General features: G+C 38.4%; 1 protein-coding gene across 3 annotated transcripts in view; it reads left to right on the forward strand.

Annotated features, from left to right (window-relative positions):
* Positions 1–492: 492 nt before the first annotated feature.
* glyr1 (glyoxylate reductase 1 homolog (Arabidopsis)) overlaps positions 493–12,267 on the forward strand; it is a 28,838-nt gene continuing 17,063 nt past the window's right edge. For 2 of the 3 annotated variants that reach the window (XM_077556401.1, XM_077556402.1), the window contains exons 1-6: positions 493–587; positions 1,851–1,887; positions 1,989–2,068; positions 2,153–2,291; positions 7,109–7,219; positions 8,362–8,439. In XM_077556401.1, the coding sequence (XP_077412527.1) occupies positions 550–587; positions 1,851–1,887; positions 1,989–2,068; positions 2,153–2,291; positions 7,109–7,219; positions 8,362–8,439 (483 nt within the window). In that variant the 5' untranslated portion in view covers positions 493–549. The remainder of the gene's footprint in view (positions 588–1,850; positions 1,888–1,988; positions 2,069–2,152; positions 2,292–7,108; positions 7,220–8,361; positions 8,440–12,267) is intronic. The other variant, XM_077556403.1, reaches the window with a different exon arrangement.

Genomic DNA, 12,267 nt, shown 5'->3' on the forward strand with positions numbered 1-12,267 from the left:
CAACGTTAGCAAATATGTGGAGCACATAATGAAATAAAATCTGAGCCGACATAAACAAAAATGGGAAAATAATAATAATAATAATAAAAATAATAAAATCCTTTTTCCTCCATTGTGCCATCTTATCATAACTCATTTTGTATATAAATGGTAATGAAACACTTTCATGCTTAACATTCCAGAGTATTTCTTCCTTTTTCTTTTTTTTACTTTACTTACTCCAGTTATGGAGTCAGTAGCCTACTTTTTTAGCCTACTACAGAGTGTGAGTACTTTTATCACTGATATAATTTAATGTGTTGCATTTAATGCTACAAATATTGTACCGTATTAGGAAAACGTCTCCTTTGTATCGCAAATATCCTCGAGTTTTGTCAACGACTGTCTATTTTGTGCACGTGACTCCGTCCACTGGAAACCGAGGGTGCGTTTCAGCCAATGGCGGGCCCTGTGTGGACAGGAAAGGCGGGGCTTCGCTTCATGATTAGTGGGTGTGTGAAGTGTTGTCTTTTCCTCTCATTCGTTGCGACGTTTTATTATAGTTGCAAGATGGCGACTGTGCATCTGAGAATCGGAGACCTAGTATGGTGAGATATCCTTTTAAAACATGCTCGTTTCTCTCCTAATAGTCTATACATTCACCAATTTAGTTGTATTTATTGTGTTTAGGTTATCAAATATAAACGCGATTAAGCATTAACTAATTGTAAATCCGTCAAGTGTTAGCGAGTTGGTTAGTTGATGGACAACCCAAACAATTTGTTAGCCAAGCTGACTCAACATTGAGCGCTAGCTCTTTGCTAACGATAGCGGAAAATCTAGCAGATGTTCTGATAATGGAGTTTAAAAATAGATACATAATATATTAAATATGATTTTGTTGTAACTATTCCTACTACGTGATTCACGGCCGTGCTTTCCATTCAATCAAGTTTTTTATATTGCAGATGAAGGTGTATAATATTCCTCTTCTGAAGACGGTCTTTAGTGGCACGATGGCTTAAGCGGAAATCTAGGTTAGCACGAAGGTGTTAACACTGGAAACTCTTTTTATCCGGCAACTTGCTAAATCCGGAATGTTTTACATTACATTTTGCTCGCGATTACCATAGTTTATCGTGACCTGTGTGTTATTTATTTTTATGGATATGTATTTGAAGCATGCGCTTTTAACGCTGGCCTGGTATCACTTGTTTGCGTTTCTCGTCGCCAATGATCCACCACTGTTACAGACTAGTACAGTAATGCAGCAAACAAAAGGGACATAAAGCACCGAACATTTTTCGACAAGAAAGAGTTGTTTTATCCTTGATTGTTAACACTTCATACAATTACCAACATGGGATACTCGTGTTGTTTATATTGTAACAGTAGTCGTCTTATGTTGTTTTTGAATATTTCTTTGTGGAAAATGATCAGCTGATACAGAATAAACATGAAGCTGACACAAGGCCATGTGGATATTTTACAATAATTGTTCAATCAAAAATGATTGGATGTTCTTCATAAAACAATTGAGGTTGTAAATTGTAAACAAAGACCCCTCAACTAATGTCATTCAAAAATATAAAGGACTATTTGTTAACAAAATAGCTTAATTAAACGTCAGTAAACAAACACTCTTTGTACCTTGTTGGTTCAGTATTTATATCTTACCGTCTGAAATATTACTTGGATTTAACAAATTGTAAATTTTGTCAATATGTTCATCTACCTAACATCCTAAGACAAACGCTGCATATATTTTATTCCATTACTATATTTCTGTAAAGTATTTTTTCTACTTTTGTACTTGCTGTGCATAAAATTGACAATCAGTGGATAAATGAAAAAATATATACTAATTTCAGGGGGAAACTTGGCCGCTATCCACCATGGCCAGGAAAGGTAAGTAATAGATAGAAATACATAAATATATTGCTTCCATGAAAACAAATAATATATGTCACTGTTGGTCTTCAATACATGTACATTTATTTTCAATTTAGATTGTAAGCCCGCCCAAGGATCTAAAGAAGCCAAGGGGCAAAAAATGCCATTTTGTAAAATTCTTTGGAACTGAAGACCAGTAAGTACATGTACTGTATGTATAGGTTCTGACTGAACTCACTATTCCAGCTGCAACAAATGAGTGATCAAATTTCTCTTTCAGTGCTTGGATCAAAGTGGAGCAGCTGAAGCCCTATCATGCTCACAAAGAGGAGATGATCAAGATAAATAAAGGCAAGCGTTTCCAGCAGGCTGTTGATGCAGTGGAAGACTTCCTTAAAAAAGCAAAGGGGAAAGAACAGGTGAGGGACTAGTTGTATAACCCTAAAAAATTGGTGGGAGATCATCATTTCATTTAAAAGCAGCTGTTGGAGCATTGACATTATAAATATAATAGGCTCATGATATGGCAAATCATTTTGTTGTAAAATGTTTACAAATATATTAAATTCCATGACGTTAATATCTGTCTGTCGTGCAAGATTTTGAAAAGCATTAACCGTGTCTTTGTTATGCTCGTTTAAGATAACATCCCGTCATTTTTTCCCTATCCATTTCCATGCATTTCTCTTCATGGATCATAATTGTTTTAACTTACAAAATAACAAATTTATTACATTTCATAATTCCCCATAGAAATGTTGAAAAATAGAATCCCGCACCTATTAACTCTTTGACTGCCAGACGTTTTCAGAAACGGGATGTCGCCAGTGCCAGCCGATTTAAGCATTTTGACTGATCTTTCAAGGTCCACAGAAAATGTTGTTTGGACTATGGAAACACACATACTACCAAATGAAAGTTTGAACTCTCATCTTTCATCAGAAAAAAAGTTTGTTTCTACCTTATTCCGTTCTTCAGTAATCAACAATAGAAAATGGTTAGTTTCACCGAAATGCTCTGTTTTGAAACAAAAAACGGAGAAAAAGAGCTTTTTGTGAAACGATGTTATTTCATGCACTCTAGTGAATTGTACACTTCTTTTTGTCCATGAATGATGCCACAAACACCTAAACAGTGCTTTACTTCTGTAAAACGCTTTCACCAACAATGAAAAAGTGTTTTTAGTTTGCAAAATACGTTTATTTCCATTCAACAGTGTAACAATTTGACAAAACAATTTCGCAAACTATTTACAAATGTGTGCAACTGTGGTACTACTTACAATTATGTGGATGTTTCAAATACAGTTTTTCTTTTTGTAACGCTCTCCTGCGTGCAAGGAGAGGGAGCAGGATTCGCACAACAGATTACTTTCACTTTCATTGTCCGTTTCGCGTGCAGACGTTACACTTTCTTGACGGCCTTTTTTTCCGGGGAATAAATAGCAAGTAGCAGACTGTACCCACTCCTCCGATGATTATGCATTGAACTCGGGGCACTCTTCCGATTGAACGTCCGCCTGAGCGTGCTCGGTTGTGCTCCGCGTTTTCCGGTGTCAGCATCGCTAGCCCGTGAACCTTTATGACGTCGTCATAGCCGCCGCGTCAACGCTTCCAACTTCGCCGTCAACCTCGGAGTCACCATCGTCATCATCATCGATGATGATCAACGTCGTCATCAATGTGCTCTTTAGCGTTGAAAATTCCCAACTGTGAGCTGCTTGCAACATTGTCCGCTTCCTTCTCCATCTAGCTCCGCCTAACGTATTCTACTGCCGCGTCAATGCTTCCAACCACGGAGTCACCATCATCATCATTATCGATGATGATCATCGTCGTCATCAATGTGCTCTTTATCGTTGGTCGATGCTTTTCGTCTTTGAAAAAAAACCGCTCTAGCGTGAGCTGCTTGCAACCGCCATTATGGCTTCTTCAGCCATTGTCCCCTCAACACTCTAGCCCCGCCTCACGTCTTCTGCTGACGCCCACCCGATCTTGTCAAGAGAGTCATCGCTGCCCTCTAGGGGCCAAAAATATTCATAAGGCTCACTAGACCTGCTTGAAACTTTCAGCACAGCTCCGCAAGGCTTCCCTGCACCCGTTTAAAAAAAAAAAGGTGGACGTCTTTTAACGTCTTTGGCGCTCCTCCGTAGGTTTTTGCAGAACGTCATTTAACGTCTTTGGCAGTAAAAGAGTTAAGAAAGGTGACCGAGTTCCTGATCACTTTTTTGTCCTTTTCTTGTGCCATCTATGGATGTAACTGTTTGAATCGTTAGAGAAGTTCATCTTTTTTCTAACTTAAAGGTATTGTCTGAAGGATTTCACTCAAAAATACATGCTTGATGTGTATATATACAAATCAGGGTTTTTCCTGGCTCAAATTGAGGCAGAGGTGATACCATCCTGACTATGACGTGGGACTACTGGTACCATGTTTCGGTGCCAATACCAGTCTTAAGGTATCGGTACTCACGGCGGTGACCGATACCATTATCAGCCATTTCTGAGGGACAATGTGGGACACTCAGCAATGCGGCATCCCTTCCCCGTGGGCAGACTCGCTTATGGCGGTTTTCATTCTAGCACATATATCGGGGCTGCAGACTAACATTCTTTTTAAGGAGCGTGGTAACCCCCAACTTAAAATTTTAAGAGCACAGGAAGAAAATTTAGGGGTGCGCATATAAATTGACTTGCAAAGTAAATACGGTATTCACATTTCACAATGTTTTCATTATTACTGATAAAAAACTACAATGTTTATTATTCATATTTTGTCTACATATTTGTGTCTACACATTATACACCATAAATATACATTTACATCTTAAATACTCAAAATGTCAAGTTGATGTTTAGACCAGAAGTAGTTTCACACTGCACATTTGTGGGTATCAACAAAAGAACTTGCGGTGGCCCATAGTTTTTCACCAAAGCAATCCCCTTCACACAGTTCTACTGGATTTTGACTGGTTTTGCAAGGCCCAGAGAATATTATGTTCTATTGCTTTAAAAACATGGAACCTACCAAAAGAAAGATTAGTCTAGTCTTTCATCAGGAAAAAAAGTACATTTCTATCTGTTTCCGTTTAGCCGCGATTAGCATTAGAGTATAGCTAAGTTTCATCATTATTCACAAATCTATTTAGAAATGTGAGTAATGAGCTTATTTTCAACATGGCCCCTGGTTGATCTCTTTTGCTCTGCTGCCACCTGTTGGCCGTTTGTGTAATAACTACCATTCCTTCAACCGTTCTTTGCAGTTGAGAGGGTGTATAAAAAAACAAACGTATAAATACGTTTTTTTGGGACACTTAAAACATTTAAAATAGAACATATTTATACGTTTTGGGGAGCAAATGAGTTAAGCTTTTTTATACTGTACAGCTGCATTCATGGCTGTGATTCATACTAAAACCTAAAAAAAAAGATGATCTAATTTATTTGAACACAATTTTAATGTTTTAAAGGATAACAAAAGTATTACAATATATACACTGTACTGACATTCATGCAATGCACTAGCTTAATTTAGAATATTTTGTTTACTTATTGCCGTCCCCAAACAGTGCCACTGCAATGGACGGACGGGCTCGCTGAAGATAGCAACATGAGGCTAACAACCAGGCCCGTGTGATTTCTTTCTTTTATTTTTTTGCGCCATCACAACATCCTAGTTATGCCGGCGTAGCTTCAATGAGAAAAGTCTTTTGATTGTAAATGTTGAGCAGAAGTGGGTCAACAAGGAAAAAGCAATTATGGGGGTGCAGCGGTTCTGTGGTTTACAACAGCCACGAAGGCAACAGGGGACTTTTTGTGAGCGACATATGAAAGTCCGTGGCTACGCTTTGTTGTTGTGGTTACGGCTGACATTATCGAGCCAAACTCGTGTTTTTTTTGTAAATTATTATTAGCATTATTATAAGGGCAAGTACTGATTTTGCGGGACATGAGTCCAATTTGCGGGTCTCATAAATTGAGCTTCAAACGTTGGTCTCTTAAGCCGCCATACCTGAAGCTAGAGCCATGACCATGGGCTGGGCGAGCGCCGAGGGAGGCTCCGTGCTGTGGCTAGCTGAAAGCCTATTTAAGTGAATGGGCCGTTGTTGTGCCGTCAGCCACGACCCACAATTATTATTATTATTTTTTTTTTATACCACAATCATTAAAAATTCATCCACTAGTACATATTAAATTGTAAATATAGTTCAGCGTTGTTGTAAAACACTATTATGTTTATTTTATATGCTGTGTTTTTATCTTTGTCGCTGGCTGGTGCCACCAGTCCTCTGCCTCGCAACCAGGAAGTGGGCGTGTGCAACGGTTGCTCCGTGATTTGTTTTCGCTTCGGTAAAATAAAGTAAAAAAAATATATAATAAAATCTTTGGTTATTACTTCATGTCTTTTATGTGCACTGCTGTTGATATAGCGCCTCTATAATGGCGCAACACTGCAACTGCAGTTAAAATATGTTGCTGCCAAGCAGATGGAGCGCTGCGGCTGTGTTAAGCAATATCAGTCGCTCAGGCTGAAGGAACAAATTCGTTGATGATGGCCGCCTCCGAATTTTCTACATTGTAAAAACCCTGCAAATGAAATCAGTCTCAATTAAACACCTGGGCTTCTATTAATGTGTGGTGATGATTTTGTCCTCAACCACCACTCCACCCCGCCTGTATTTTGGCCTTTTATATTGTTTCTGGGCGGAGACGCTTGGGTCCGCCTACGTCTCCACTCCCTTCGTGTGTTTAATTCCTGTGTCAGTCTGCAAATGCAAATTTGGCTGTGCGAACCCCCGCTCTTGATTGGTGGACTGGTTTCACGCTCGTTCCTGGTTGGCCCCTGTTAGGAGGCGTGCACCGTTGAGTCCGTTGGGAAGAGCGTCAGTTTTGATTGTTGTGTTTAACTACAAGGGAAATCCGATGAACCCTCCCTTTTAAGTACAAATTCTAATTATCGTTGTGATGGTTGTAGTAATAATGCTTGTTTAGGCATCTCGCATGATGATTCATTCACTGAATGATGAAATGATAGGATTCAGCGTTTGCATCTTTTTATATATATATATAAACTTCTTTAGACTGAAATATCTTTCAGTCTAAACAAAGTTTGCACTTACTCCTAACAATTAGTTTTTTTTGCTGTTTCCTGTACAATTTCTAGTGTGCTTAAGTACAAATGTCTAATGGTGAGCTGCATATTAGAAAAAATATGAATGATCTTTATTTTTCCAAAGAACTCTGAAGGTAAAGGTGACTCCAAAGGAAAGAAGACTCCTAAAAAACCACTAAAAATACTGGATGAGGATGATGAGGATCTCAGTGCCTTGAGGGACCCCTCTGAGAAGGTCAGTACAACACTGAGTATGCCAAGAAAAATATATTGGTCAATTATTCATCGGGATTTACACCTTAAACACACTCGCACGGTGCAGATCCCTGCAACAGTCCATAAAAAAAAAAAAAAAAAAACATCAATATGGCAGCTGCCTTGAGAAAGAATAAGAAACAAATATACTCTAACTGCAGCATGTGACTGACCCTCTTTGATTTGTTTTTGTCGTATTTACGCATGATATGCCTTAGACAAGGTGGAGATAATCATCAGGAAATTTCAAATATTAGGTCAATGTAAGAGCAAAGCTTTCAACCTTCTGTCATTAAGAATGAAGATAAAGATGAACTTTATCTTTTAGCATGACAATGAACCAAGGCACATTCAAATCAACCAAAGATGGCTTTACCAGAAGATGATAAAGTATTGACAAAGCCATAGTCCAGACCTGAATCCGTCTGGTGATCTGAAGAGAGCTGCACACTTAATAAATCCTCACAATCTGACAATTGGGTGCATTTCTGCAATAAAGCATGTGCACATATTGCCGCATCAAGCTGTGCCACAATGATGGAGCCCAAATAAACCATGCCGTTTTTAGCATATTTTGTAAGATTTGTATTTTTCTTCAATTGAGTTTTTGCAGGCTATAGGTTGCATTAAAGGTAGAAAAGGTTTTGAAATAAGTTAATTAATAATATATATTTTTAAATAAATGTCTGTTCCAATACTTTTTCTTAATTACAAAGTGGGTGGCTTCAAACTAAATATGCTCTGTCCTGAGTTGGTTCATACATCTTAATGCACTAAATAGTGTGACTTAAAAGTATTAATTTTTTTATCTGAAAGGCAAATGTCTTCAGTGTACAGTAAAAACAAAGGAATTGACCTTGCTGCTCCAATACTTTTGGGAGGAGACTTTATGCAAGACTAGCCATCGATTCAACAGTGTAGGGATTTCTCACATTTCTATGTATTTGTATGAGTGTAGATTTTTGTCCAGGTTTTGGATGTGTGTCCTTCACACTGGAGATAATTAGTTGGTTGGTGTCTTTATTCCTCTCTATCTAAAATGGGTACCCCCTGCAAAACAGAAATCTCCGCAAATTCACCCTCTGTTTTAAAGGTGAATGTCTGTCTCTTTCCTCCTTAAAGGACTTAACTGACTCTGACCCTGAGCCGTCCACTATTGAGAGGCTGGGGGCTGCACCTGGATTCAAATGGGAAAGCAGTGTAGGTGAACCCATCCCACCCCTACTTCCCACCAAGCTTGCCTTGCCTTGCCCTTCTTCCACCTTGACTTAACCCTTGGCTTTTATAAACATCTATGCAGTCCTTTCCCTTCTGACCTTTTTGGTGCTTGCACTTGACCACTGATTCGGTTTGGTTCCCCTTTTGGATTTTACACATTTTATTGTGTCGAGGTTTAAAATGGCTGAATTGTTTCAGTTGATTGAGGAAAATATTATTTTACCTAACCATCAGGCAATTAATAAGATTAAAGCATGGGTTGTAGCTTTGCTCTAGGCCTGTGGTTCTCAACTGTTGTCACCCCGGGACTCATTTTCCTATTGTCACTAAGGCGCGACCCACTTTTATATAAGTTAAGAACGAAAAAGAAAAAAAATGAATACAAAACAACGAAAAAGCAGTTCTATGTTGGTACCTCCATAAACCAAGGACCCCTACAACATTTGTGCAATCCCACTCTTAATGAAACTTTTTTGTCCCAACTTACCAGTTGAGAAACCCTCCTAGGGTTTAGTTGAACCTAATATGTGGCTTCAGCAGTTTATGCTCAGATGTGGATATACATTGTCCTCATCACCCTCAGATTTGTCAGAGAGACTGATTGGATTACTGTTAAAGTGGCTGACCATTTTACATGCACAGACAATTTCCCTAAATGTTTTTCCTTCCATCTGATGTTCTCATAATAGTAAGGAAAATGGTACTTATATATTTAACTGCTGATTGCTGAATCCTCAGGTTAGCTTCAGCTAAGGTTTAGGGAGCCACTTTTTCCTCAAAATAAGTGTACAGTCGTGGCATTTCTCTAAAAAGAAATCCCTGTATTTCTGACTGTTAATGGTAGGTTTTCATTAGAACTATTGCTGTACAGGTGGTTGTTATGGTCACCGAAAATAGCCAGACGTGCATTTGAAGTTTTGTTATGAAAGACTTACATTACCAAAACAGCAAAGCCAAAACGGGATGTTGTGGTGACGGAAGCATGTGCCGATGGCTCACTGAACTCTGAGTGGAGGTGGTGCTATGGGGAAATGACCCTCGCCCCAGCCAAAATTCCACCACTGTGGCAGCCGTTGGCTCAGAGTGGCGAGAATACAGACTACTGCCTCCCCGATGGCCATGAAAGTATGCCCATCACTCGGAAGAAACCTTTAGAGCTCAACTTAGGCTATGTTTACGTTGCAGGGCATTTTGCCCAATTGGGATTTTTTTCCTTTACGTAGTTGTTGCATCTGTGAAGTGACACGCATGCATGCACACTAAAATTTTAATGTGTTGCTCTTTAGCAAAGTAAATATCACCCCGCGTATAGGTCTCAGGTCTGATGCATTTGTGGCACAATTTCAAGGACTTCATGCTTGAACTGACCCCCCATATATAAACTGTTTTCTGCTCCTCCAATCGCCATTGCTTTTCGTGTAACCAATTCGGTTGGATAAATAGCGTTCAGACTGCAGTCAAATCAGATACACATCAGACTTAAATCCACATATGAAAGAGGCCTGGTTCAGATTTGAAAACGTTTTACACTTCACTTTAACATTTAAAAAAAAAAATCCCTCAATTTCCAATTTCGGTTTGGACAGGAATTTTAATTTCGAAACATCCCTACTTTAAACTGCAGGTATTACCAGTTTGGTTTGTCTGTAAAGAAAGCTGTCATTAGCTGTCCACAAGTAAATGGAACATATTGTTGCTATATTGGAATTTAAATTCAAGAGCATTGGGAATTGTTCTTTAATCTTACAAAATGGATTAACAAGGTTATTTAATGGTATACATTCCAACTTGTTAGTTTTCAAGATGATACACTTTCAACTGGTTCAAAAACCACTAGTCCAATCATGCAGCAGCCTTGGTTTTAATTTGGTGAAGGTGAGAAGCAAAGAAAGCATAGTCACTTGACTTGTAGCAAAAGTGTGCTTCAATGCTGCATTAAAAGAACAAAACATTGTTTCACCATACCAAGCCTTCGCTGTGCGAACACCACTAGTTTGTTACATTCACCACAAAGTTATACATACAGTATAAATAATATGCATTATAATTTTTATTGACACTGCAATCACAATTAGTAAACATGATTATATATTCAAAACTCTCTTTTTATAGCACCAAAGAAAACCGAAAAACGAATTAGTAACAAATACACTAATAGTATATTAAAGTAATAGCAGTAAACAAAGAAAGCAATATGAAAATGCATTCCTGCTGTGGCTATTGCCCATTTGCACCAACGTCACATGATTACATGACTGCCCTACGGAAGGAAATGATTGTTGAATGGCAGTGGACGTGACCTGGAGCGACTTAGTGACTTAGCGACTGTTATTTTACTTTTTTATTTTTTATTTACTTATTTTTATTATTTTTTTAAACGTGACACACTGCCAAGTCTTTATAAATGCTGCAGCAACCAAGACAAGAGCACACATTAAACATTCACTGACACATTTGCCACGTCGTCATCTACCATTCTGTCATTCAGGAAGTCTGAGACATCGCGACTGTTATTTTACAAATGAAAAGTTATTGCCCATCGAGCCATGGAATCTACTACTTCAAACGAAGTTTGCCTGCCAGTCGAAGTCGCACATTTAGTCGGGACTCAGTGAGCACGATATTTACTTAAGTTGGAGATCGCTAGTTTGAAAACAGCCCCTTACTTTCTGTCGTCTGCTGTTTAATCTGGCTCCTTAATGTGATTTGAAACACGTAATTCGACACCTCTATTATTAGAGTGTACATTCACTGGTAAAATGTATAAACATTTATCTACTAATTACAACATTTATCTACTAACCTTGCAAAAAATGATCGCTTCAAATCCGTGAATACTTTGTGGGTTGCCAGTCTTTTCTGTTGATTGCTGCTATCTATCAAAGTCTTTTGTCTTCATTAGTGAGTATGCGATAGAGCAATATTTGGTTTACTCCCTTGTCTATCTGTACAACCGACCGCACAGCAAGGTAATGACCATTTTATGAGATAATTGATTAGATGAAGGACTTAATGCTGTACAAGATTTAATGGTTACAATACAGGCAATTGGTTATTTTGCCGTCCAGCGTCCCGGAGGGGGCGTTCCCATTAGGGCGGTGACATCACGTGCAAAAGGTCAATAGAAACAGTGTGGTTCAAACATGTATAGGTAAACATATTAGCAAACAAACAAACAGCTAACCATACATGAAGATGAAAAAAGTAGCATTAAGCTGGCAATGTACCTAAAATAAACTACTGCTTGTATTTAAATTTACAATGTATGTAAGTTTTTTTGTTGTGTTAAGTTTTACAGGAAACCCACACATGGGTGTGAATCCATCCATCTATCAATTTCCTGAACAGCTTATTCCTCACATAAACGGCTTAAATTATACTCAGGGAGGAAAAAAGAACAAAAGTCACACACGTTTATGGCTCGGGAATTAGAATACACATGCCATGTCCTTCGGGCATTAATATTTTTCTCGAAGTACAATGTTTCTGTGATCATAAGAAACCAAAATCAAAACCGCAATTAAATCTAGATTTGTACACATACTCTTGTAATATTTTCACAATATTGTCTATTCCTCTCATTCATTTTAATGTTTACCGTGCTTGCAAAGCTGTATTGTAACAAATGGTGCGCAGCTAATAATGCCTGAGTGTGGTGTCTGTGAATGAGCTTGAATTCCGCTGAAGCATTGAGATTGACTCACTGAACCCCTGGGATCCTCAGAACTTCTGCTGAGTGCCACCAGCTGCCACCTCTTGTTTAATGCGTGTCCTCATTTGGGTCACGTCACAACAACAATTTATATTGAC

This window comes from Vanacampus margaritifer, chromosome 2, assembly GCF_051991255.1.
Source record: "Vanacampus margaritifer isolate UIUO_Vmar chromosome 2, RoL_Vmar_1.0, whole genome shotgun sequence".
NCBI classification, from domain to species: Eukaryota; Metazoa; Chordata; class Actinopteri; order Syngnathiformes; family Syngnathidae; genus Vanacampus; species Vanacampus margaritifer.